General features: G+C 48.8%; 1 protein-coding gene across 2 annotated transcripts in view; it reads right to left on the bottom strand.

The window, feature by feature from the left end:
- Positions 1 to 27,912, bottom strand: part of npas3 (neuronal PAS domain protein 3) — a 281,400-nt gene that overhangs the window by 185,300 nt on the left and 68,188 nt on the right. For both annotated transcript variants that reach the window (XM_029250682.1, XM_029250683.1), the window contains exon 2: positions 25,224 to 25,322. In XM_029250682.1, the coding sequence (XP_029106515.1) occupies positions 25,224 to 25,322 (99 nt within the window). The remainder of the gene's footprint in view (positions 1 to 25,223; positions 25,323 to 27,912) is intronic.

Here is a 27,912-nt window from a genome sequence, read left to right as displayed (position 1 = left end):
AGTTTCTGAACCTTCTTCGGCTATATCCGATTATTTCCTGTACGGTCTACGGTACACTACAGTACAAAGAAAGTGCACATTCAGCCAGACGTTTAAGAAGCGTGAGAACCGGGCCCATTCAGGTTAAAACCGAACGCGGCAGATTTACAGCGCTCGGACGTAGTAAGCGCGCGCTACCTCGGTAGGCCTCAGAGGACCCGGAGCTGCTCGCGGTGTCTGCGTGGCCTGTCTGCAGCTGCTGAAACTTACAGGAAATCATCAGATCATCTCATGGGCCCTGGAGCAAAGGGGGAGGACGGGCGGAGGGAGGAAGGGGGTCGCAGCAGCAGCAGGCCAGGCCCCCGGTCTCCTCCGGCAGCCTGCCCATCTGTTGATCAGCCTGATCCGTTTCTCATGCGCTGCCGCGACTCTGGCAGGACCTTCCCGTCTTCAGCAGAGGGCCTCGTCAACCTCTTCGTACGACTGTTTCACCTTCACGGCGCCCCCTCTGTTCAAAGTGCTTTACTAGAGGCATCCAGACATAGAGCCGTTCACCACACTCTGGCCACTGGAAGTGAAATGTCGCACGCTAGAGGGTCTCCAGATGATCTGCTTTCACTTTTTTTTTTTTATTTTAAAAAAAAAAAAAAAAGCAAAAACATGGTGGAAAAAATGGGGACACATTTTGCCACTTTTGACAGTTATTTAAATTTCTGTATTTTTTATACTGCCTACAAAAGGAAGCTCTAAAACGGGCTACTTAAAAACAGGGCACCCATGAATTAATATCCTGATAAAAGCATGCAATAAAGCTGAGATTAACACTGATAACTGCCAGCAGCCTTGTTCAGAAAGAGGAAAATTTTGAAAGTTTTCTTGCCGTCTGAAGCTGGCGTGAAGCTTGTTTAACTGATTTTGTCGGTGACCGAGTGAAAACGGTTTCAATGTTTACCGCCGTCGCCTTGGAGACCGATGCTCCGCCACGGCTCTTTCCCTTCATCGCTGCTCCCCATGACTGTATTAACGTCACATCAGGTGCATTCTTTGCAAACTTTGTTCTGAACCATTTCTGAACGCTTACAGGAGCTTTTGTGTCCTCCCTCATGGATGGCATCTTTAAAGAGGCACTGTTACAGGGCTACGGGTGCCAGATGTACAAACCACACACACACACACTTTCTGAACCGCTTGTCCCATACAGGGTCGCGGGGAACCGAAGCCTACCTGGCAACTCAGGGCATAAGGCCGGAGGGGGAGGAGACAGATCCAGGACGGGACACCAGGCCGCCGCAAGGCACCCCAAGCGGGACTCGAACCCCAGACCCACCAGAGAGCAGGACCTGGTCCAACCCACTGCGCCACTGTGCCCCCACGTGCAAACCATATGAACAAAAAAATCCCAGCAAAAATTAAAGGTACATTGGATTCACCACGGAAAATTTACGGCATACATTATTCGGGGTAATCATTTACGGACACTTTACGTTTCAACAGAAGGTAAAATATCAGTGTTTGGAAAAACCACAACAAACTGTTTCCCATCTGCAATTATTTAAATAAGCAAGAGGAAGAATGTGCATTTTGAAGCCTTATGCAGAAACAAAGAGAAAGGGGCACTTTGTAAGGAGGCCAAAGCAAACTGGCCATATTATACGAATGACACGGAGCTCTGAGATGCAGCCGGAGGCAATTTGATACACGGCTCACTGCCTTGCATGCTGCATATATGGCAGGACTTGATAAAGGCAGTGATTTCTCTGCTCCCAGCTTCTTAAAACTAATTAGTACCTAGGAAGAGAAGAACTGACAGAACATGCTTGGAGAGGCATACTGGTAAGGGAACTCCAAATAGGGTTCTGCTGAGCTGCGGGACAGAGCGAGCCTTTCACAGCTGCACCACGGAGCTCCGTTTCATTACATGTGTGAATGGGAATGATTAATGGAGCAGAAACCACAAGCTCTCTGTTGACAATAGATGCGGGACAGAAGTGGCTGGCCGACCATTCGGGACGAGTTCCCCTCTCATTAGGAGTCATCCCAAGATTCCCCGCGCCGCATGCGTCTTACACTCAGGAGTCCTGTTGACATTTCAGCCTCACTCTTTCGAGCGCTGCTAAGAACTACAGTGAGACACACCCAATAGGGATAAACCTTGAAGCAGCGCAGAGCAGCGTTAGCATGTGTGTACATGTGCGCTGACACACATCTGTGGCTGTGCCTAAATAGTGCTCGCGTACGCGCACATGTTCGTGAGCAGCAGATGTGAACCCCTGCCTGGGATGATGGCGCTCTGTGCTCCGACACCCAAGCTGCTTGATGAAGGGCATGCTGTTACGTCAAAGCACATATTTACACAGAGGAGTGCTGAGATGTCAGATTAGGGAGCTGTGGCATAATGAATATCACATTTTAGGGTGCTATGCACAAGCGCCTGAATTTCTAGAGGTTAGCATCTTTAGTTGTAATTACAGTATCGGAGAGACTGTCGGCACACTTTCGCCGAGGGAAGGGACAGTTTCTAGAAGTCAAGCCAACGGCTTTAGACGGACAGAACAACTTTGTCATTGCTGTCGTTACAGAACTGTGGAAAAGGATTTGTCCCTTTCTAATTTTCACTATTTTATCTGCTTTTTGACATTTAAAGTCATCAGGTCTTTTCTGTTGAATCTGGCAGTATAAGAATGGATACAGCTAGATAGAAAGAGTGACACCGATACTGTTTTATGTAATTTTCATAGTGCGGAAGACAACGGAATGTGCAATCATTGGTGTGAAAAAGTAACTGCCCCTACTTTAATCAAACAAATTAATGGTATAATTACAGTCAGTTGCTTGAATCTACAATCAGGCCTGATTTGGGCCAGTCCTGTCAAATATAATTTTCATTTACTTAAACCCTCACCAGCAAAAGTACTGTTAGAAGAGCAGATAGATATTCACAGAGACACATCCTACCATGCTCAAAGGAAAAATCTCAAGGTCTCTGGAGAAAAGTTGCTGAAGCCTATCAGCCTGGACACTGTTACATAGCCAATTCTAAGACTCTGAACCTCATGTGAACCATAGTCAGAGCCTTACTCATCAAATGGAGAAAGTTTAGAACAGTGGTGAATCTACCAATTAGAGGCCATCCTGCCAAAATCTCTCTATGAGCAATGCACAAAATGAGCACAAAAAGGACCCAAAAACAACAGCCATGGAATTATAAGACTAACTCTGTTCACTAAAAATAACATGTAAACTAATCCACAGTTCACTAAAAATCACCTGGGTGTCTCTTAAGACTTCTGGAAAAATGTCCTGCGGACTCTGAATGAAAAGTATTATTTCTTGAGCAACATGGGACCCATTAAGCCTGGCAAAATTACACACACACACACACACACACACACACACACACACACACACACACACACACACACACACCACATCTGAAACCGCTTTTCCCATACAGGGTCGCGGGGAGCCGGAGCCGAACCCGGCAACACAGGACGAAGGGCTGGAGGGGGTGGGGACACACCCAAGACGGGACGCCAGTCTGCCGCAAGGCACCCCAAGCGGGACTTGAATCCCAGACCCACCAGAGAGCAGGACCCGGTCTAACCCACTGTGCCACCGCACCCCTCACGGCAAAATCCAAATGCTGAATTTCAAAGTAAGAATATTCTAGCAAAAGTCAAGAATGGTGGTGGCAGTGTCATGGTCTGGGTTTTCTGCTACATTAAGACCAGAGCACCTTGCAATCACTGAAGGAACTGTGACCATAAAGGAACCCTCTCTATAGGTTAATGTCAGGCCATCAGTCCAAGTCCATTAGATACAGCTGAAGTGAAGATGCAGGTCATGCAGCAAGACAGTGATCCCAAGCACAAAAGCAAGCGAACATCAGAATGGCTGAAAAAAACCCAAAATTAAACTTATGGAATGAGCTGGTCAAAGTTCAGAATTGAATTCGATTAAGACATTGCAGCATGACCCAAAAAAAAAAGGTATTAACACTGAAAAACCTGCAAATGTTGCTGAGCTAACAGCATGGAGAAGCGGACCAAAATTCCTCTACAGTGATGTGAGACTCTTGTTAGCAGGCACAAGAAATGTTTGGTTGTGGTAATAGCAGATAAAATTGCTGCAATCAGTTATTAGCTGCGATTTATTTTTTCGCACCTATGACTGCACATTTTACTATCTCCCGCATCAAGGAAATGACAAAAAATACCGGTGTCACTTTTTTCCCCCTCACAGACATCCATTCATATCCCGCTAGAACAAAAATGTCCGAACAAGTCTTCTGCCAAAAAACTGCAAAAACAAAGAAAATTGCAAAAGGGGCAAACGGTTTACGAAGTCGAGAAAAACTACATGCACACCACCGTACCGTGAGCCTCAAAAGACTTTTTCCTGATGAAGAAACCTCTCACGAAAGGACAGTGGCATAAAATGTGGAAAATGAATTCATGGCTACGTGACGGTAGACCGCGATCAGGGATTCCGTAAGATTACACGAAATTGCGCAACACCTTCCGAAATCTCGTACACGTGAAATCTATTCGGACCGCGTACCGAACAAAACGTTTCCGGCGCGGACGTGTCCACGCTGCCACGGAGGAGTGGAGCGGTAAGGCGGGTTTCGGAAAACGGGCGCGAGGAGCTATCTGAGGCGGTAGCTTCCCAGAGGCGGCTCCGGCATCTCCCCGTCTGCGGCCTCGCCCAAGCACACCGACAGGGTAATCACTGGACTCAATCAGAGAAATTCTACAGTACAATGGTAATTTTCTCTCACTTCTCTCTCCTCACCGTCAGCGCCAGGCACCTGCTGCAGCCGCTGAGGTGGAACGGCTCAATATTAGCTCTGAAATTAGTGGCGGTCCCTTGTTAAGGACTTGGCACACTCAGAGCGTGGATAGACACCGTTAATGGCATATAAGCCTTCATCATCGGGGAGCCACAGAATTACTTGAGCCAGCCTCCCAGCGTGCGCGACCGCAGGGCGCTCCGCTGCAACATCCAGCCTGGCCAGAGAAGATGGAGGAGAGGGAACGGAGGAACACACGCCGGTGGCAAAAGGAGCATCTCCACGGCAAGGCTGAATTGTGATGGACTAATTCGGGAGATTATGGGCAGGAAATGGATACATGATAATGAATATTCAGAGGAAACCGGACGATTAAGTGAAAACCGTCCTCCTGCATAAATAAGGAGGCGAGCAAATTGAAACTTGACTGGACTGCGCGCTTTGCGGAGCGGAATCGTGAAGTGTTACAGTCAATCCCTGGTATGGATTACACATAGGGGGTGTATCGCAAACAGCATCGGTAAAAGCAGACAGGATGAGCAGCGGTTAGCGATATCCGCTCCGGATTCATTTTTGCGTCAGCTTTTCCCTCTAATATTTTCGACAATATCTTTGAAACCGGTGACCTTGAGAGTGTATAAGTCACCTCTGCAGTTTGACACACTCTGATGGCACTGCTCCTACGCGTCGAACCATCAATATGAGGCCACGCAGAAATTCACACAGGCCTACACGACACAACACTATTTGGATGGACCACTACGGGAAAATAATGACGACACGTCTTGAAGTTCCGTCCTGCAAAACGTTTAATTAGAGCCCGAATATACGGTCCCCCGCAGTTTGAGCGGAGCTTTATTTTTGACCTTTACATTTGCAGACGTGACCTTCCACCACCTGTTACTATTGTGCTGTACACCACTTATTTATTCATTTAATTCATCCTTTTCCACAAAGATACTTTCAGTTACGTACTCATTGATACAGCTTGGTACAGGAGCAAGCACCTTGATCGGGGGTAGAGAAAAGGGAATAGGGATCGAAAGCTGGGTCTTTCGACCGCAAGGCAAAGGCACTAAAGGCACTAAACACTACACCCCCTGCTCCTACTTCTCAGACATTTCGAAAACCTCAGTCGTAACCGTCATCTTGCTACTTCTGTTTCCACGACTGATCCGGACAGTTCGAGAAGGTCGAACGTGAACGCAGCCCATCGGCTAAAGGTAAAATGACAAAGAGCTCTTTAATGAATCGCATTCCTCCTTCGCTGTTTACCGAGCACCGTCTCGCACCCTCACCCGCGGCGCATCAAAAAAAGACACGCTTCCGGATGCTCGGAAAACGGCCATGCCGTAGCGCGAACCTCACGAGCTCGGCGCACAAGGTCAGGAGCCCAACAACCGGCACGTGCAGCTTTATATAACGCGTGCCCGGAGGAACGGCGATGCGAGGCGGGAGGTCCCGCGGCCCACGCTCGGCCCCCTCCTCCACCGGCCTGCCAAGGTAGCTCAGCTAGACCGAACAAACGGTACGACAAGCGCCTGCAGGGGAGGATGTCAGGGTGGCCCGGCATCGGGGCCGCGTTGCTCCCGCCGCAAACTAATGACCGGCTCCCCCCCTCTCTGATCTCCGCAACCCGGAGGGGGCCGGCGCAAGGGCCTCTGCTCCTCGGGCCCCCGTGCCGGGCCCCCGTCCGCGGCAGGAGCGGCCGCGCGGCCAAGCAGCGAGGCGTGATCAAAGCCTGCTACAATGGGCTCCTCGCAGGGTCAGCCGCCGACAACCTGTACAAGATTTACACCTTCAATAATAAATGAACTAAACACCTTGAAGTAATTGGCCGAGCAGGGCTCTCTCTCTGCCAGAGAGCTTGTTTGTACAAAGCAAAATAAGCCTAAATAATTGATGCGCAATGCAGTGCTTTCGTGGAACGCCCCGATGTGGAACTCGCTCCACGTTCGCCCGCTCTCCTCAACATCATCACGTTCCGGGAAAAAGCGGGGGAAGAGGGGGAAAACGAAGGATACGGCAGAGAGGGCGAAACCGTCGATTGCGTTGAAACGCGACGTCGTGCCGCCGCCGCCGCCCGCTCATCCGTGAGGACTACGGACACAGCGATTCACGAACGTCATAGGAAAAACGCGACGGATTCTCACTAAAGCTTGCCGTTTGATCCTCCTCCCTTCCACGTAGAAGGTTCATCTTTCCATCTCCAGCCCCCAAAAGCAGCGGCCACGGTAAATTTACACTGGGACACACTCGGAGTTACCTCTGCGCGCGCAAAGCCCCAGAGCATTATGGGAGTGACATTACCTCCCGTTTTATGACGCTGGAACCAGTTCGAACCGTTCGCTCCCGCTGCGCGGCGTTCACGGCATTCACGGTGTCGAACGCGGCACGAGGACGGCGCGAAACACCATTTCCGGCCTCTCCGTCTCTGGAAAGAAGGACCGGAGACAAACGAAGGCGGTGAAGCGGGCGCGTCGGCGAGCGGCGCTTCCAGGCGGAGCCCTTTCCTCTGCGCAGCACCACTGAAGCAAGCGACTTAATGAGCTTCTAATGAGAATGTCTAATTTGATATGGGAGAGAGTAATTATGCGATTGTTTTTTAAAGACTATCTCTAACAATTAAGGAAATAGCAGATCGTGGGGCTGTCGAAGGGTGGGGGTGGCGGGCCTCTCTCTCTCTCTGTGCCAGGCTTCACCCTCCGGAGCGAACTACACGGATAAAGACAGATTATATGCAAAGCAGAAGAAAAGCTCCTTTGCTCAGACTCTGATATCGACGGCCCTCACGCGTGCCTCACCTTAACACAGCCCTCGCGCCGTGCACCAGGCTCCTTGCGTGCTGCCTCCATTTTACGCGTACGTTGTTTTATTTATTTGTTTATACTGACGATCGTGAAGCGTACTGCTGCTCCGCGATCCCGAAATGCGTACAGCTATGAAGACCAATTTATTTATTTATTATTTTTTTTTTGGTGGAAATTTGGCGCCAAAACAATGCCACGCGAATGTTCGCTCTTCTTCAAGATCCTCGAGCTAACAGATGTAACGAACGTTTAGTGCAGGCACACGTACAGGTTCGTTCGAACGTTTTCCCTGCAAATACGTACTAGAGTATTTACACTCCGTTTTTATCGCACTAGAGGAGGCACGGTGGCGCAGCGGGTTTGGCCGGGTCCTGCTCTCCGGTGGGTCTGGGGCTCGAGTCCCACTTGGGATGCCTTGCGATGGACCGGCGTCCCGTCCTGGGTGTGTCCCCTCCCCCTCCGCCCTTGCGCCCCGTGTTGCCGGGTTAGGCTCCGGCTCGCCGCGACCCCACTCGGGACAAGCGGTTTCAGACAATCTGTGTGTGTGATTTATTCCACTGTTTACATTTATTTCTGAATAAATAAACCGCAGTATTTATCCTGCCCCGTGTAACGTCATGTACGGTATATGCACCATATCACCTTCCTAAAATCCAAAAAACTCTCAGCTGTGCAATACGTCTGGCCCCGGGGGTTTCGGCTAAGGGACTTTACGCCAGCGTAGCTTTCGGCTCTTCGTTATAGTTGCGTCTGCTCTGTAGCAAATCGTATGCGTCCCCTCCGTCTGGGAACACAAAGCGAGAGACACCATGTCCGTAAACAGCCCAGGGAGCAAAAAATCCGCACGTGCCTTGCCGATGACCGGAAGATCCCGGAACACGGGTCATGTTTTTGCCAGTTCTCCTGCTTAGTGCGCTTACATTCGTTCGCGTTAAATGCCGTACTACTCGCGGCGAAAAGTTTTCACGCTTGTCTCTTTTTGCTGCGTTTCAAATCTCCCAAAGCATGTGTCCACGTGTCCAAGTCAAGCCCCTCCGACCCACCCCTCCCCACTTTCCCGCCAAAGCTGTGGCTACATCAGCCTTACCAGGTACTTCAGCTAAGAGCAGTGCCTCGTTGCATTCTGTTATGTTAACCAGTGCGTACTAAAGTAAGCCTGTCCACCTTCTTAAAACCATGGGATAATTTAGCATATCAGGATGAAAAATGGTTTGGGATGAAAACCGCATTATAATTTTTCCCATTTAAATTAACGGTAATTTATCCCCCAATTTACAAGAATTTGATTTACGAGCAGTTCTTAGCAACACATTAGGCTTGCAATTCGGGTTAAGGGTGTATTTAATATCCTACAACATAATAGTTATGGTAAGTCATTATGAACAAATACTGTGGTGGTCCTTTGCACAATTCTTTATGGCTCTCGGTAAAAAGCATATGTAATTTTAGGACACAACCGCTACACATCTATCTGCAGGCCTCCGCGGTGTGAGCAAATGTATGATGTTACTGGAAATAAATTAATAAAGCGCTGTAAAAGCAGAGTCATTTCTCTGGCGAAAAGAGGAGGCAAAGGCAGCCAAAGGAGGGCCGGGCTGATGGATTGGGCAGCCGGGGCCGGGAGCAGCCCTGCCGTCGGAGACTGTGTTTATCCAAGGACAGGCTCTCTCACCTTCCCATCTGTCCCGTAAATTTCCTAATGTGTAAGACAGGTGGCCTGCTGGATGTTTAAAGCCCAGTGGGTGAGAATATGATTAAGAACTCACATTAGCTATTGTGGTAAATATGAATGCTATTTTTAGACGGGGTGGGGAGACTAAAAACAATCCCGCTAACTACGTACATAAATAAGAGGCGGATGGACGAGATGGGCTTGAGGAATGGTCCGCTGTAATTTGATGGTCTGTGCTTGGCTGGGCCTTACTGGCCCCTCTCCAAGATGAGAGTAAGCAGCACCGCCACGCACTGGGCGTTGGGCGGAGCCGCTGAGGCCGATCCAGTGACGTCACATACGTTTTGTGCCCTGCGGGAAGGGAGATCTGGACTGTTACTTGACTTACACCTCCTCTGTAGGCAGCTCACATGTAGTACAGCCCCTGACCAACAATCACCAGTGGTACCTCATACAGTAAACACACACACACACACACACACACACACACACACACACACCCCATCTGAAACCACCTGTCCCATACGGGGTCACGGGGGAACGGGAGCCTACCCGGCAACACAGGGCGTAAGGCCGGAGGGGAGGGGAAACACCCAGGACGGGACGCCAGTCCATCACAAGGCACGTCAAGCGGGACTCAAACCCCAGAGCCACCGGAGAGCAGGACCCGGTCCAACCCACCGCGCCACCACACCCCCCTACAGCAAATGAACCTTTACTCCAAATCGCCATCATTTCCCACAAACAAAAATAGTGCATGTGCACACCGACAAAGGACCACCCAAATTCACTAAAACATCAAAACCAAGATACTGCCAGCAATAAAGTAATAACATGAGCATACTTACCATCAAATCTGTGTAACTGCTGCTTGGTACTACTTGGGACTGAAGCAACGCAAAGCTTTTCAACTGACCACGCTCACAGCGGTGTTGGACCCGCGGTGGTGCTGGACGGGGCCCATACAGCACAGGATACCGGACACCTTTCGACACCGCAAGCTGATCTCGTTTAGCCAGACTAGAAAAGATTGCGTTTTACTCCCCATGTTTGGACCCCCTGAGACGTGAATAGATGAAGGGACTGGCAAACCACTTCTGTTCCGCTCTTGCCTTGGAAACCACATGAGTGGTCGCATCGAGTTGAACTTGATGCACTTCCACAAGAACCTTTTGAATACAGAGCGCAGCAGCCAGTCCCAGATCATATTGGCCATATAATTTAATAACAAACAGCACATTTACATTTCTTCCTTTAGCTGATGCTTTTCTCCAAAGTGACTTACAACGTTAAGGTTACAATCATTACAGTTACAAGCTTACAATTATTCACCCATTTATAAAGCTGGGTAATTTTACTGGAGCAATTTAAGGTCAGTACATTGTTCAAGGGAACTAGAGCCAGGGGTGGGGATCGAACCTACGACCTTCAGCTCTAACCATTACGCTACTGGCTGTCCCCAGCACATCACCGAGGGAGATTCAACAGCTTTAAATAAACTAATATATGAAAAAAATTTTAAAAGTTCTACAATTAAACTGTGCTGACACAGGGAATGTAAAATTTCTTCCACTCTTCATTGGTGTGGTTCGCTGGGTTCCATAAACACCTTGAGTTCCAGAATTTCAGGTTACTTTCTTTTTCGTTTTTTTTTTAATAAATAATGGTGTATCCCTTACACTGTCCAAACAGGCCTCAATTTAAACAGGCTTTGTTGAAGAAAGGGAAAAAAAAAATTCCATCAGCTTGTCTGAGCGGTTGTCAGCTGCAGGATGAAGGCAAGTAACGAGCAGGGTACATACGGTAAATGACTGTAGGCATGTAATAACTGTGACCTTAACACTGTGAGTCGCTTTGGAGAAAAGCATCAGCTAAACGAAAAGAAAAAAAAATGTACCGTAATTGCCAGAAGCTCACTTAGATCACAAGCGCTCTGCAAACACGACACCCATATTTTAATATTACTCGATTATTTTAACTACATTTAGCTCACAGCAGGAATTCTTGAGTTGTTCCAACTGTATGAAAACAAATATACACCGAATACAGGTAGTTCTCCGCTTGCAAGAGTCCTGTTTCGACGACCTTGTTGTAAGCCGACTTTGTCCTAAGTCACAATCTCTTATAATGTATTATATAAACGATAAGGATATATAAAGAGTGAACATGTGTGAACGCTACGTTATAGCACTTTGTTTCATATACGTGGTATATATTACCAATTTCAGACATGACTCAAGTTAAAATAAAACTGATATAGGATAATATAAAGATTCTACAGTATTATACAGTATTTTCATGGTGCACAATTTTTACTTTCATTTCAAAATCTGTTCTCTTTCGCTTCGCTTCTTCTCGTCTGAACCAGCAGAACACTGCTGTTTTCGCTTCTTAGGCATTTTCAATAAAAAGTAACTAGAATGGAAGTGCAAACAAATGTTGTGTAAATACAGCACCATTTTTGTGAATAAAATGTAATCGCTGATAGACACACACAGTCAATAAGAAATATGGCTCCTTGCAAGAGCGCGGCCAGCCGATGTTATCGTCGTAGATACGATCGTATCGTATTGCAGATGCAGCGGTTGCCCTTGTTTTCAGCAAACGTCAACTTGAAAATAATATAACAAATTGAAAGGAGGGCTGTCATAAGTTGAGTATGTGGTTAGTTCAGGACAACTCATATCTCTCTCTCTCACACACACACACACACACACACACACACACACACACACACACACACACACACACACGTCTACAACTGCTTATCCCAAACCGGAGCCTAACCCAGCAACACAGGGTGCAAGGAACACACCCCTGATGGGACACCAGTCCACCACAAGGCAACCCAAGCAGGACTCAAACCCCAGCCCCACCACAGCCCGAGCACTGTCCAAACCCGCTGCACCACCACGCCCCCCCAGGAGTGCTCATATATACAACAAATCATTTGAGAGCGGAATATTTGTGTAAATGCCCTCTGAGTGCTTGTGTATTACTGTTCAAGCAGGTGGCACGGTGGCACAGGGAGTAGCGCTGCTGTCTCATGGCACCTGCTTGGTATGGGAGGACATGGGTTTGATCCCCATTCTGTGTGAAGTTTGCATGTTTCCCCCGGGTGCTCTGGTTTCCTCCCACAGTCCAAAGACATGCTGTTCAGGTTCCCCTATAGTGTGTGAGTGACAGAGAGAGTGTGTGTGTTCCACTGATGTATGGATGAGTGACCCAGTGCAAGTAGTGTATCTAGCAGTGAAAGTCACCAGGGTGAATAAGGTGTGCGAACTGATGACGCTACATAGAGTTCACTGGAAGTTGCTTCGGACAAAAGTGCCGGCTAAATAAATACATGTAAGCGAACGCAACAGTAAGAGCGCGTAGAGCATAAGGAGCGCCGTCATAGGGGAGGGGAGGCTCCAGGGAACCGGCTGGAGGGCTGCTGTACGGGCTGAGCCTGCGGTGAAATACACCGTGAACACAGGGGGAAGTGCGGGCTCTGAAGCCCCACACCTGGACACCGGGGGTCGGGGGCCGACTGTGCGAAAACACTAATTACAAAGAGAAATGCGTGCTGAGACCCAGGTGTAACGGCAAGCCCGCAGAACCCAGCATCTCTGATCAGAGGCAACAAAACAAGGAGCAGCAGAAATGAATAAAAAACAGTCGGCGCGTACCGAGGCGCCCCGAGCCGAGAATGGACAGCGTGCGCGCCCAATTTGCCCGCGCAGCGGTAACGCCTACGTGCGTGCACCTGACAGGCCGCGTGCAATGAGGGTAAAGCAGAAAACGGCGTCGTTTTCTTGAATCCGATGTCAGACGCACACCGAGAATGAGTACGAACACGTTCCGTAATCTCTGCAACATTTCTTTTCGCAAACGGTCCGTCGCAGGCGTCGGGAGCGGCGCCCGGCCGCTCGGCCCGGCCGCCGCAGCCCCGATGGACGGCAGTTCGACGGGACGCTTAACCGGCAGGCTGCTGAGTGATGCAAGCGTGGCGTGAAAACACAAAGCCATTATGGACATTTTTTTTGTAGCCGCAGCCAGAAATCACAGCTTTCACCCATCTGCATTTGCCCCAAATACAATCTGTACATTTGGACAACAGAGTGCAGCGTTATCAACCCTGTCAACAGTATCTGGGCAAACGCCGTACGCGGGCAGCGAATTAAATCAGCCATTCCCGTAAAAAGCGACCACGACATATCTGGGGAGAGAGAGAGGGGGGTGGGGGGGGGAAATGTGGAAATACTGTTGACCCTTCACTGTGGGAGCGTACAAATAATCTCTGCTGCGAGATTCAGGGCAATTCATGTGAGATTTGGGTTTAAGATGTGGATCGTCGACTGCCTCCCCCCTGTCGAGCGGGACCACCGCGCCCTCTCCCATCGGCACCCGGCAGAGCTCCGGTTTCACGTAACACTCTGCTTATTGTGACTGACGCGCAATTAGACGCGGCGAGGCCACGCCAGTCAGGCCTCGACCAAAGGACGCGGCCAGCGAGCGGGAAGCGGCGTTTCCGCAGAGCCGACGGCCCTGCGCACGTCATACACACTCATTTACAGTTTCGGGATTAGGAGAAATGCAGCTGTTCCAGGTCACGAGAGCTCTGATCCCCGCTGGTCTGCAGCCCCGCTGCTGCTTTTACGTTTAAGCTGTTTATACTTATACAAATCAAGGCAATGAAAAGGACGGATCTGCTTCAGATTGTGGGAATAACACATCGCGGGGCTATTTAACATCCCAGAAATAAGTGTCAGGACAATTCAGCGGGATGGCCGGACGTAATTCGGAAGTACGCGTATTCGATAACACTTGGCACGCGAATTTGTACATTCAAAGGTTCCCGGCAAGGTCCCGTCTCAGGCTGAGCACCGCTGCGAGGGTAACCTAATTTACAATTATTAATTTAGAAGATACTTCTGTCCAAAGCAACTTCCAATGAACTCTATATAGTGTTATCAGCCTAAACACCTTGTTCACCACGGTGACTTACACTGCTAGATACACTGCCTGCACTGGGTCACTCATCCATACATCAGTGAAGCACACTCTCCCTGGCACTCACACACTATGAGTGAACCTGAACAGCATGTCTTTGGACTGTGGGAGGAAACCAGAGCACCCAGAGGAAACCCAAACAGACACAGGGGAGAACATGCAAACTCCACACAGAGTGAGCGGGGACCAAACCCACATTCTCTCGCACCACTCGGGCGCTGGGCGACAGCGGCGCTACTCGCTGTGCCGCCATTCCTAACCTCCGTTCGCGCTCGGTGCGTAAGGGCCGGCAAAGACAGGACGCGAGCGAGGAAGTGCGTAATGGAGGGCTGCTCCAGCACAGGCGGAGTGTGTGCCGATGCTCTAGGGTAGTCTTCCAATTAGCGGCCAATTTACAGCAGGTAAGCCGGCTTCCGAAAGCTGCGAGTGAAACAATTAGGAACGCAGACGGAACAGAGCGCCGGCGGACCCCGGGGCCTTTAGGGACTGCTGTTGCCCACTGCTCATCTACATGTCATAATTTAAAATCTATTTTTAGGTGATACGCAATGATAAATGAAGAGAACCATAAAACAAATTAATTAGCAAATTCAAAAAAAGCACGAGCGCACACACGCGCGCACGCAATCCATCACGTACGTTCCGCAAGGAACCTGGTGTAAGTAACCCGGCGGCCCGCTTTGGTCGGCGGTCAGCCGCAGACCGCTCCCAGGGTGCCCGGCGGCCGCGGCCGTGCCGGCCGAGCCGAGTCTAATGAATCTCGATTGCTTTGGGTATTTGTCAGCAGAGCCTCTCCAGCTCTTTCGCTCTTTGCATAATAGCGGAGGATGCTGTTCTCGTGTTGCAAACGCGGCTTGAGAGGCCATTACGGGAGCCGGCGCGCATTTCCATGGAGTGCAGGACGACCGGGCATGTTTATTCATGCAGAATGAGCGGCACCAGCAAGGTGACTACCTGTCAAGAGCTGGCGGCAGCATGCAGCAGTCTGATTTCGCCTGATAGATATGCAGGTGCTGAGGGGGCCCTGCGTGCACGCGTGTGTGTGTGTGTGTGTGTGTGTGTGCGCGCGTGCGTGTGCACGCATGTATGCGTATTTGGAATGCGCGCAGCTGTGTGTGACCGTGTGTATGTGCGAGCACGCATTCAAATGAGCGTGAGTGTGTTTGTCGATGGGGGGGTTATCAATGGCTAATTCAAAACAGCGTGCCATCGGTGCGACGGGACTCGCGCCGAAACTCACGGTCGTCATCGCCGCAGACTAAACCCAATTAAGGACGCTAGCTGTTAAAGCGCTTCACGCGTTCGTGACGACCGGACGCCGATCGCTGCCGCGCGATGCCTGGAAGGACGTCCCTCTGCATTCGGTCCCTTGTACTGAAGGATCTACCGCTCTAACTTTCTGTCACTGTACGGTAAAAACGGTAAAGAGGAATCTACACCTGATCCAGGTAAAGGGAAATCATCGCTAAAACGACCACACCCAGAGACGTTCCCATTCGATTTACGGGAATTCGGCTTTACAGGAAGTTTCACTTAATCTGAAAATTTCATCCGGAGTTTCATTTAATCACCTCTACTTTGCCGTACGAGGAATTAGTTTGCTTTTACAAAGGGCGAAATTGGATTTCGTTCTGCTCCCGACAGCTGAGCGGTACGAGACCAGAGCCAACAAACGGTCTTCTTCTCGGTTGTGGTTTGGCTCGTGCTGCGTCAACTTGTGAGCCTCCATTAGTTCCTCCTGCTCAAATTTCAGTGATCGTGGTCCCGCTTCGACTGTCCAAACCACAGCTACTCGTTCAGTGAGTGTCAATTCATTTTAGGGGGGTACCGGTGGCACAATGGGCCGAGGGTTCGAGTCCCGCTCGGGGTGCGTCCCGCCCTGGGTACCCCCCCAGCCTCACGCCCCCGGGATAGGCTCCGGCTCACCGCGACCCTGCTTGGGACAAGCGGCTGTAGACGTTGCTTGGATGGTTGTTTTCATTGCCTTCTTTTGTCTTTACCATCCTATGTTTAACCATTTAAGGCACAATTAATACATAAATATACAATTTCGGGGGGGGGGGGAGCAGTGGCGCAGTAGGTTTGGCCTGTGCCTGCTCTCCGGTGGGTCTGGGGTCCGAGTCCCGCTTGGGGTGCCTTGCGATGGACTGGCGTCCCGTCCTGGGTGTGTCCCCTCCCCCTCCGGCCTTACGCCCTGCGTTGACGGGTTAGGCTCCGGCTTGCCGCAGTCCTGCTCAGGACAACCACTTTTAGTCAATGTGTGTGTGTATATGAGCTCCGTTTGAGTGCTTCACGTATGAAACATAGGAGCCGCACTATGAGCGCAGGATGACATACATGTCGTATTACAGGGTTAATGATGAAGGGAAACTCATGCTATGATTGGTAATCTCAACTGCTGAAGTAACTGTGATCATTTTAATGGTATTTGGTGGAATTTCAGCACAGAAGCAGGGTCTCTCATGTCCGAACTGCCCTCGTAAAGTGCGTGAAGACTGCATGGACTAAACAAAAAAAATGAATGCTTGAAAATCGGACAGCGTATGACACAGATGTGCGCCTCAAAAACCGGGAGGGACGTGATGAGGAATCGCGCGGGTCGAGGTTGGACCTCGGGCCGCTCACGTCCCACATGGGCGACACGAGAGCCACCGAGAAGTGTCGGCGATACTCCCGGCAGATCGGAGGAATCACTACCACGCGCCAGTCTGCCAACATGAATCCGCACCCCGGTTGAGGAAGAAGGGTCATTACGTCGTTCCTATTCCGCTTTAAGGTCAGCGCTTGGGAACGAGGCCGAACGGTATTAACTTCGAGCGGCGCCACGTTTTTCCTCTTTGTGCCTGAAATAAAAAGGAAATGCTATGATTACTGGACTTCCGCAAAAGCCTATTTACGAGACCAGCGCTCTTAAAAGATAACGCGGTAAAAGTGTGTATCTGATGCTGTGATATGTACAGCGGCAACATTTATACCCCGGTACCACAGAGGATTGAAATACCACGTTGGCAGGCCTCCAGCTCAAATATGAGCCTTTCTTCAGTCTCGCCACTCATCGCGCTCGTCTTTTAAGGCAAGACTTATACCGCAGCTCCCCAACAACCACGCTTCTCGTCGAACATTTCTGCGGCAGAATTACAAAGCAAAACAGTGAAATTATGGTGCTACAGCAGCGCCGTCTCATCTCTCACCACTAAAACATTTCCTCTGTAAGGAAAAGGCCGAAAGAATCAAAGTTACTCTTCGCACGACCGTGGGAAAGTTTTCTTCATTCAGAAGGCTATGCCGTTTGCAGAAGCCCCGATGACAAAGTAAATTGGTATAAAAATTATAATGCTTCTCTGAAATTCATCAGGACTGGTACCGATGATTGGCATTTATTTTCCTTTACAGAATTTTCTCATTCTATCCATTAGCGTGACTGATAACTCCAGATGGTACTTTCTAGTTTGCCAGTCCCTTCGCTCATCAGAAAGAATAAAAGTCAGGGTTCTGGGAAGAAGACGTTGTACGAAAGCTTTGCATCGGCCGCACGGTAATGCGAGCAATTCTGAGCGAAGGCGCTGCAGTAAACGCTTCCGGGTGAACAGAGGACGGCCGTAATGTGCAGAGCGGCTGAAGAGGCCCCCCGCGAAGCACATGGGAACCGCACGCGCAAGGGGCGCGGCGCGGGGCACGCCTACCGTCGCGCACCACCTCGTGGAGATTTTACGCCGCTTGGATCGTTCCATCCATGGACCATCAATGTTTAACGTGTTTTTTTTCCGCACTGACTAAAAGGACAACATCTCGTGCGTGTGCGTCCAGCTGCCCAGACACTTACAATCACAAGGATATGTAAACCACATGGACGCACGGGGTCGGATGGTTACGCGCGCCATCCCGCGCAGGAGCGGTCCGCTTCGCTGCTAAGACGCGCTTCGGAAACGGACCGTGCCGTGTTCAGGGAGCTCCCCGATGGAACCGTGTCGGAGGAAAATGACGTGAGCCCGGTAACCGCGGGATCGCGCGTCTTTTTCGGAGACGACGGGGCGGGCGCGCGAGGGTCCGGCGAGCGGCAGCCCGGTTTCCGAGCCGCGAAGCCCAAGCGAGGCTCCGTGACTTTTTCATTCGGCCCTCTTAATATTTCAGAAGCCCTTAAAGGCATATGAATCAATTAATTTTTAGTTACCCGAAATGCTCCGCAGCACAGCTCATAAATAGTGCACGCGGTCTGTGCCAAAACGGGCCGCGAGTCGCGGCACAGCCACAGCTGTGTGAAGGCACGTAAGGGCGGACGTGCGAGGCGGGTGGCTCCGTTTGCCAGAATCGAACAGTTGTGCTGCCGGAAGCCTCCCGAACGAGCTGCCGCACACAGGCCTGAGTGAACTCCATTTCAATCTTCTCAGATTCGTTTTTAAAGCTCTAAATTGCAAGGTTCTCCTGAGAGGGCTAATTTTAGCTCTCCGCTGACATATTGTCCGTAAACAGAAAAGCAACCGGAAGGATTTTTTTAAAAAATCATATCAGGGCTCGCATAATGCTTCTCCGCTGTCGTTTGCTTAAAGTGTCATAGCTGGATGCCTAGAATCCTTCGGCACAGTAAATCGAGGAAAAATATTTAGGAAGGCGATGCCAAGAACGACTCCCATCAAAATAAAGAAACCGCACGACGTCACTAATTGCGTCGCCTGTATTTCCGTTTCGAAATTGTTCTCTTGCTAGAAAGCAACCAAATTCGTCAAGTGTATCAATAAATTTACATTTACATGTATTCATTTAGCAGACGCTTTTGTCCAAAGCGACATACATCTCAGCAGAAGTACAATTTATGCATTACATTAAGAGAAGGAGACATAGCTGCAGACATGAAAGTCTCAAGCAAACCTAGTTCGTTCCCTACACCACTTGCTGCACCGAGGTTCATCGTTCGAGGAGGAGCATAAAACACAGGATAGACAAAATATATCTGTCAAAAAAGCAAAACAGCCTGGCTATCTTGATATTTCCTGCAATTTCCGTTATGGAAGTGTTCTTCATATCACTATGGAATCAAAAGTGTAGCATCAGGAACCAACTTCAACAGGAAATGCAAAAAAAAAAAAAAAAACGTTAAAGGAACGTTCATAACTTCACGGATGGAACTGCTTCCCGGCCTGGAAGACAGTGGTAGAGCGGTGTGATCAAGTGCAGCAGACTTGGCTAACAAAGAATTAAGCTTTTTTTAAAAGCTGGATATCGTATTGCGTAGGAAATACAAGCGGTAAACCTGTGAACAATAAACGTTTGTGTTCCGGCACGTTAAAGGATATTTTGCACCTGGACCATCGGAAACTGGATAGCTGCAAAATATGAGGGAAGTGCTAACATGTAGAATAGACCACCGATCGCAGAAAATTAACGTGAGGCCCTGTGTTTGCATTCCCGATTTGAGTCTTCCAGTAGCACATGTTGCCAGAGCAAGTGATACACCATCCAGGGGTTTATTTAATGTTTGCCAGCAGCACAATACCAGAGCTGTTGCTACATTCAAAGTCACTTGTCTGCATCCAAAGTCACCTGTCTAATTATTATTCCAATATCTTTGCATCTCGCAAGCCTGCGACGGCATGGCGCTGGTATATTCAGGCAAGAAATTAATCCAAATGAGCTCTCAAACTACATTTCACTTTCACGTGCTTCCTCGTTAACGTGGAGCATCTATAAGAGATACCGTGCTCTGCTGCACGCCGGGGCTGCGTAGGGTCTTCGCCGTGCCTGTACCCCATGGAGGGAGGGCGGCGCCGCACGCCGGTCTCACACGTTTGCGTGACGCCGCACGGAGAGGAGCGCATGGATGCGGCGGACGAAGGAGCGCTCGGATCACGCCCGTGTTCCCAGTTCAGGAGCGCTAAGCCGACGCTTGTTGCTCGGCTGGCGGAGACAAGGCGCTAAGACACGGCGCGGGGGGCGCGGCGGTGACGCCCGACAGGGCACGGCATCGGTGCACGCGCTCCCCTGGAACGCAGGCGCACAAAGCTCTCCAGCACAACATCTCCACTCTTCAGGAAATCTATACCATGCATTATTAATGACCCGCAGACAAAGAAACAGGTAGATGAAAAAAGTCAAAAAGAAACGAGTTAAATAATTGAATGCACCGCACCTCAAAAAGAGAGAAGAACTCCTACAGTTGGACAATGCGAGCAGAAGTAGGTCAGAGGAAGACATCAAAGGGGCCGACTTGAGCGGAGCCGCGCCGTGTAGAGCACGAGTAACTCGCGCCAACGTTCTCGGCGCGTTGCCCCAGCACTCGCGGGAAGGGCCTCCACGCAACGCAGTCGATGCAAATCGATAGCAGCGCTGTCTACGCATACCCCCTCGTATCCTCTCTGGCATCTTCACCCAAACTGCATGCCATCAGCCAGCGGCATCTCGCCGGATTCTGTCTTGGTCCGCGAGGCCGCGAGGTTCCCGCTGGGTTACCACGCGCTACGGTGGGCGGACGCGCTCGTACAACGTCCGGGACGGGTGGGTTCCCGCTGGTACACTTTGGATGTGAGCTTTGGATGTGACTGGGGGCATTTTGTTTTCCTCTCCTCAACTACGAGCTGGCAAACTGTACTGTCATTTATTCATACAACTATAATTTTGGATTATTTTCAAAAACCTTCCACAGCGCAGCTCTGGTGAAAAGAGTGCTCTATAAGAAATAAATTCAAATGACTGCGATGGAGTGATGCCCCAACCAGGGCGTACCCCCCTTTGCGCTCACCGATTCTGGAATAGGCTCCGGAACCACCACTGAGTTCAACTTTTCGACAGCTGTGTTTCTTCTTGCATACGCACCCAATAACGATCAGCGTTTTCTCATGTTGGTGTCCATGTATCTGCAACCTCATGAGAAGGTTGAGCATGGGCTCATGTCTCCCTCGCCCTGATCCACCAGCTCGGCAGCAGCGGCACAAAACGGTTCTGACCACGCGGCAGCGGGGCGGCGCAGTGACGTCCACGTCCACGAAGACGAGCAGGGATCCAGTCCCCGCTTCTGTTACTCTGACACTAGTATTTTATTCAGGTGTAAAAGGCAAAGGGGAAAACTAATGTTTTCGGTCTAATCAAAAGTGTTGAAGTTTGCAGCCGCATAAGTACATCCCCCGCGGCAACTAAATGTGGTGGTAGATAAGGCTGGAAGAGAGGGACAGACAGGATTTATGTGTTTGCTGATCTGTTGTGGCCCGAAGAGATCCTCGAGGCAGAGCAGGCCACCTGCCGCACGTTGCATTAAAGCGCAGTCTCCGGGCCTGCCTTTCAGTCCTCCTCCTGTCTCACCGAGTGCTGCGGCTGACACGCACACACACGCGCGCGCACACACACACACACACACGCAGGAGACAAACTGTCTTACCATGGGGAAAAGCACAACATACATAGGAACACACACAGTACCATACAAACAACTTCATTATTACATTAGATATATTATTTGATATATTCTTATCCTTTTTACAGCAACATTTTCAGGGGGGGCTGGTAGCACAGTGGTTGCAGCTGTTGCCTTTGGATCCAAAAGGTTGAAGGTTCAAATCCTGCCTCCTGCTGTAGTGCCCTTGAGGAAGGCACTCACGTGAAACTGCTCCAGTAAAATTACCCAGCTGTATAAACAGGTAAATATTTCTATGCAACTTAACACTGTAAGCGGTTTTGGATAAAATAGTCAGTTAAATGTGAAATTAATCACTTTATACTCCTTTGCTTCATCTGGGTAAAACTAAGAGTAAAAGTACACTTAGTGAAAGAAAAAAACAAAGTTGCTAATAAAATTACATTGCATCGCAATGCATTTCATTGATTACCGCATTAAAAACAGTTTACCGTTGTCTTTTCACAAGACTGTATCATAACAGCTGTTCAGGGATAGAGCACAATTTCACCTGGGAATCTCCCTTGACCAATTGAAAGGCATTAAAAATAACAATATCAATAATACTAAGGGCAGCCGACAGCGCAGTGATCTAAAGGTCGCCGGTTTGAATCCTCCATACTGTTGTAGTACCCTTAAGCAAGGTACACACACACCCATCATCTGAAACCGCTTGTCCCATACGGGGTCACGGGGAGTCGGAGCCTAACCCGGCAACACAGGGCGAAAGGGGGACGCACCCAGGACGGCAAGGCACCCCAAGCGGGACTCAAACCCCAGACCCACCGGACAGCCAAACCTGGTCCAACCCACTGCACCACCTCACCCCCTTCTTAAGCAAGGTACCGACACTGAATTACTCCAGTAAAATTACCCAGCTGTATGGATGATGGGTAGATAATTGTAACTTAAACACCGAGTGTCACTTTGCAGAAAAGCATCCGATAAATGAATAAATGTGACGGCAACAATCTGCCAGGTGACAGAGGAGCGAGATGATGGCGTGGAGCCCGACCCCGTCCTGTTGCACCCCCTGCCTTGACACCCTCTCTGGACCAGAGCGGCGACTCGGCCCGAAGCAGACGAGACAGGCAGGCCGCGAGAGCCCGAGTCGCTCCTCCTTCACGGGCAGCCATTTATCTCAATTTCGCTCCACGCTGGAAACCACTTGCAACGAGCGCTCTAGTCGCTCAACGTTTAAACAAATCATTGAGGGGCAACGTGACCCGGCTCGACCGGCGTCTAATACACCGTCATACCCCCGTTGAAAACCCCGGTGCCGAAGAGCATCAGTCGCGTGTCTCGGCGGCAGGCCGTGTTCAAAACAACGGCATCCTACCAGCGCTGCTCCTGACACTGCTGCAGCGCAAAGAGCTGGAAGTTGAGTACGTTGCCATCTCTTCTGCCCTGTGTTACTTACTGTGGTTTTCTTAAATGCGCACATGACGGCACCGTGTGGCCTGGAGTTGGCTGCGTCCCATCAGCGTTCGGCACGAGTCAAAATGAGAGCGCGAACGAGAAAGAAGGACCCAAAAGCCCGATGCCCTGCTAGCGGAGGTGTCTCCTGGGTGTCTCGACTAAACCCCGTTCAGCCGCGGTGCTGATAATCCAGCTGGTCCCCATGTAAACCCCCGAAGGACCCCCCGGGGATGCGCTGGGATGTGGCTCACTGTTTATGTTGGACCGAGCCCCTCCCACTCCTGCCACAAAGCAAATGCAAATCGGGCACCAACAGATAAATGAAAAGACATTTTGCGAAGCTTTAAGCCAAGCTGTTCAGCAAACTCTGAGTGGAATATGTTAAAAGTGCACTTTCTGGATTTCCTTTTATCTTCCCGAGTTTGAGAACTTCCAACAGGTTCCGAAGCTTTAAAGGGCAACGTTCCCAAGAGAAGTGTATCACTTTTCCATCTTTGAAGCCACAAAAATCACCTTAATAGGCCTGAACATACTCTCTTTTGCTTATTGAAGCCCCTTTTGTTTACGTTTATGTGCGTCTGAGCACACACACACACACACACATTATCCGAACCGTTTGTCCCACACGGGGTTGCGGGGAGCCAGAGCCTAACCTGGCAACACAGGGCGTGAGGCTGGAGGGGGAGGGGACACACCCAGGACGGGATGCCAGTCCATCACAAGGCACCCTAAGCGGGACTCGAACCCCAGACCCACCGGAAAGCAGGGTGTATGTGTGTGTAAATAATAAAAATATATATATGTATATACATATATATTGTATATTTATACACACACACATAGAGTATGTGCATACACATATACACACACTCATACATACATATATACTTGTATAAACTCTTATATAGTGTACATATACAGCATATACACAAGTGTTAATCTATAGAACGGTGCAAAAGTTTTAGGAACTTGGTTGGGGAAGAAAGCTGTAAAGTGAGAATGATTCCAACAATAATGCTCTTAATTAATAAACTTCCTATGAAGCTTAGTAACCATCCATCGTCAACAACTGCTTGACACGGCGGACTTGGGAGGGTCATGCTCTCTGGCGGGTCTGGGGTTCGAGTCCTGCTTGCGATGGACTGGCGTCCCGTCATGGGTGTGTCCCTTCCCCCTCCAGCCTGTGTTGCTGAGTTAGGCTCCAGCTTGCCACGATCCCGCCTGGGACAAGCAGTTGCAGACATTTTGTGTGTGTGTGTGTGTGTGTGTATACTTTCGTTCCTTAACCACATACAAAACTATAATACTGTAACTTTTAGCAAAAGGAAAGCTTGAAAATCTAAAACGTGCTCTTTCCCATTGACAGTAATGCAGAAGACATTAAATAACTGTCTAAAACAAATATTTGTGTGAACCATCCAAGTGCCTAAGACTTTTGCACAGTACTACATATATAAACTTTTTTGGTTACGTGTGGTCACAGGTTACGATGCTGAATGGAAAACAAAATCCTAGTTAGGATGGCACGTAATTCGGAGGAACGCAAAATAAAAACGTGAAGTATCGACAGACCCCTGCAGAGCACAAGCAAGAGTGCAGGTAACGCAGCCCTCCCGCTGAACATCTTCTGCCTGGCGGCTCCAGCCAAGAAGAAAGCTTAAAATGCTTTGCTGCATAAGCAGGAACGGAGGCGTCCGTAGACATCGCTCCTTTCTCAGCGGTAATGAAAATCTTACCCTGATGCAGCACAATAACTTTGAAAAGCCTAAGAAACACAACAGAAACAGTGGTGTCTTTACACATTATAAATGGATTTCAATCAGAATGCGTTCCAAATCAGCATAGCAGCTCATGCTGCAACGTAGATAACGGGTAATTTGCAATGCGGGTGTGCAATTTGACGTGTTTTTGTATCGTGGTGAATCAAAGTATTTATTTAAGCCTGTGTCATTTAGTCATCCTTCTGGGCAGAATGACCACGTTACAGTGAAAATGTTGGCTTCGCAGGCAGAGAGCGGCCACCTGTACGCCAGGTGCGCGGCGACAGGAGCGCAACGCTGACAGTGTACCGAGCGCTGGGGTTCCGCTGTCAGAGCGCCTCTGCGTGAGCTTTGACTCTGACCTCGACGGGCCCAGACAACGCAGGGAGAAAGGGGGTAAAAGGGAGGGAATTACCATGGAGATGAGGTATGCTGTTGCCCTCCAAGGTGGAGTGTCTTGGGCCTAGAGGCTGAACAGGAGCTGGCATTAGCGGGCCTCTCCCAGTAGGGGTCGCTGTGGAAAAATGTGAAAATCTCTTAAAGGCGATCGCATCGGAGAGAAGGCCACCCCTCCCCGTCCCCACAACAGTCATCAAAGTCACATATATTGCCGTTTCCCCGAGCGGCCTGTGTGTTGTGCGCGACTCTCCCAGGGTCTATAATTAATGCAAGCAAATGGCTTAAAATACATGCGGGTCGGGTTACGACGAGCGAGCGACGTTCAAGGCCTCGCTCTCCGACTCCTTGGCGCGAACGCGTGCATGGGCTCTGACAGCTACACAAAGCACATGGGAGGCTAACTTTAAAGGATTTTGTCAGATGGAATCTTATAAAACTATCCTCTGAGTGCTCTAACAGAAATGTCTGAAATTCCTGGATGTCACATCCCTTCAGGGTTTTGTAGCCAGCGCAGGGTTGGCAGGCGAGCTATATATATTACATTGTGTGGCTGAAATTGACTTTAACTCTGCAGTGAATTATTGAAATTTTACTGACCCTCAAAAAGGGACTGTCAGAATTGATACCATATTCAATTTTTCAAATGCGGCGCGCGTTTCGTATATGTGGGATTCTCAGTGAAGCTAAATCAAAAACACAAGTAGTAAGTAAAGTAGTAAGTAAAATATATATGTATGTGTGTGTGTGTGTATATATATATATAAAAACCACCACAGAGTAAAATTTTGCCTCCCAGACAGCATAACCTCTCAATACTGAAAAACAAGACTAGCAAAAGACCACATGTAATATTGCAAAAAAAAAAAAAAACAGAATTCATGCTGATGAACATCACATCTTTCAACAAAAATAAAATAAATAAATAAAAAATCCAGGTAAAACTGAAATGTTGCTGCTGCATATTCCTGGCTATACGTAATTTATTTGGGACGTGTAAAGTTGTTGAAAAGATATTTTTCAGTATAAACTAAAACTGAGCCATGTGACGTAACCAAGAGTGTGGAATTCAAGAATTTACATGACTTGCTAAATTAGTAAACCTCCGTATTCTGCTGTTGCAGAGAAAAAAAAAATAAAACACAGGCATGCATACAGATTTCTATTAAGAATAATAATTATTTGTGCAAAACATGGAAAAAAGAAAAAAAGGACGGCATAATGGTATCAGTTAAGCATAACTGAGAAAATTGTGTTATTGGAAGATCAAATGAGTTTCAGACCATAACTTAAAAGAGAATTTATGGGCGTTATGAAAATTTTATTAAGTCTTCATATATGAATGTGGTATAACGGCAGACAACTTAAAACATTAAAGAATGTGTTTGCATACATTGGCGCAAATCCGGCTTTGTCCTCAGCCAGTGTCTACCGTGACTGTGGACATGCAGGACGAGTGGGGGACGGGGGACGGTGGACGGGACACAAATAGAGACAAACTACAAAGGTCATTCTGCACTTTCTATTTATAGATTTAATCTTCTATGTACCAACTTCTAACCTGGATTATTTAAAATTTACGTGATTCATAATGATTCATCTTTATGAACAGGAATGAATGATTTAATCGTATAATTGATACATACATACAACTGTCGGGTTATGAAAAAAAGCAAAACTATTGCTGTTCCACTATCCCGACCGCTGTGTTGCTAAATAATGGTAATAATCCAGTTCTCCCTGCCACACAAAGGACTTTATCCCTTCGCTTACAAATTCTCGTAAAACAAAGATGTACTAATTCCCATTAGTTTTAATGGTAAAAATATTTACGCGTTTCAGAGCCCGGAAACTGGCACCTATTAATGCAAAAGTGTCTCGAAATAATTCTGATATAACTGCAGTTATTGCAATAGTATAAATTCATAAGTCAACATAACAAGGCAGTTTCCCTTCATTATTTACTCTATAACACTGCATGACTGCGTACCTGCGCTACTTCACCTTATTTGTAGCTAATATGTGGCATACACTTAAACGTTCACACACACACACACACACACACACACACACACACACACACACACGATGCTCAATGTTTATGTACCTTTAATGCAAAAAAAAAAAAACAAGGAAACTAAACAGTGAAGACGAAAGAGATCCACGAAAACAATGGAAATGAACTGATGCTCGCCAAACAAGTAGCTATGGTTTGGACAGTCAGACCAGGACCACGATCACTAGATTTTAAGAGGAGAAACCAGCACGCAGGGGTTATTCAAGGTTATTCGAGGTTATTCGAGGCTCAGAAGTTAATGCGGCACGAGCCGCACGGTGGCTCTGGTCTCGCATCACTCAGCTGTCGGTAGGCGCGCGAAATCCAAAGTCAGTCCTCGTAAATGTGAACAAATTTTCCGTAAACTCACGTTGGGATATTAAATGAAACCTTTCGGAACCTCGAGTTCTTGCAAACCGAATCTTCGTATTGCGGACGATGACCGTAGAGGTTTTTGACGACCACCGCATCCCAAGTACTTTCGTGTCGGAGGTTCTTAATAATTCCGATGTATCGGTCCGGAGATGACGTTAATAAAAAAGATTTTTGAAACCCATTATTTTGCGCATTGACAGTTAGGTTTACCAGTCATTTTATTATTTTACTAACCTTACCGTGGTGATCAGTGATGCACCAGAGGACACTGGGGCCT

This window comes from Scleropages formosus, chromosome 3 (assembly GCF_900964775.1).
Source record: "Scleropages formosus chromosome 3, fSclFor1.1, whole genome shotgun sequence".
Taxonomy (NCBI): domain Eukaryota; kingdom Metazoa; phylum Chordata; class Actinopteri; order Osteoglossiformes; family Osteoglossidae; genus Scleropages; species Scleropages formosus.
Note: the sequence above shows the minus strand (reverse complement) of the source record. Positions and strands in the feature narration are given on the sequence as shown.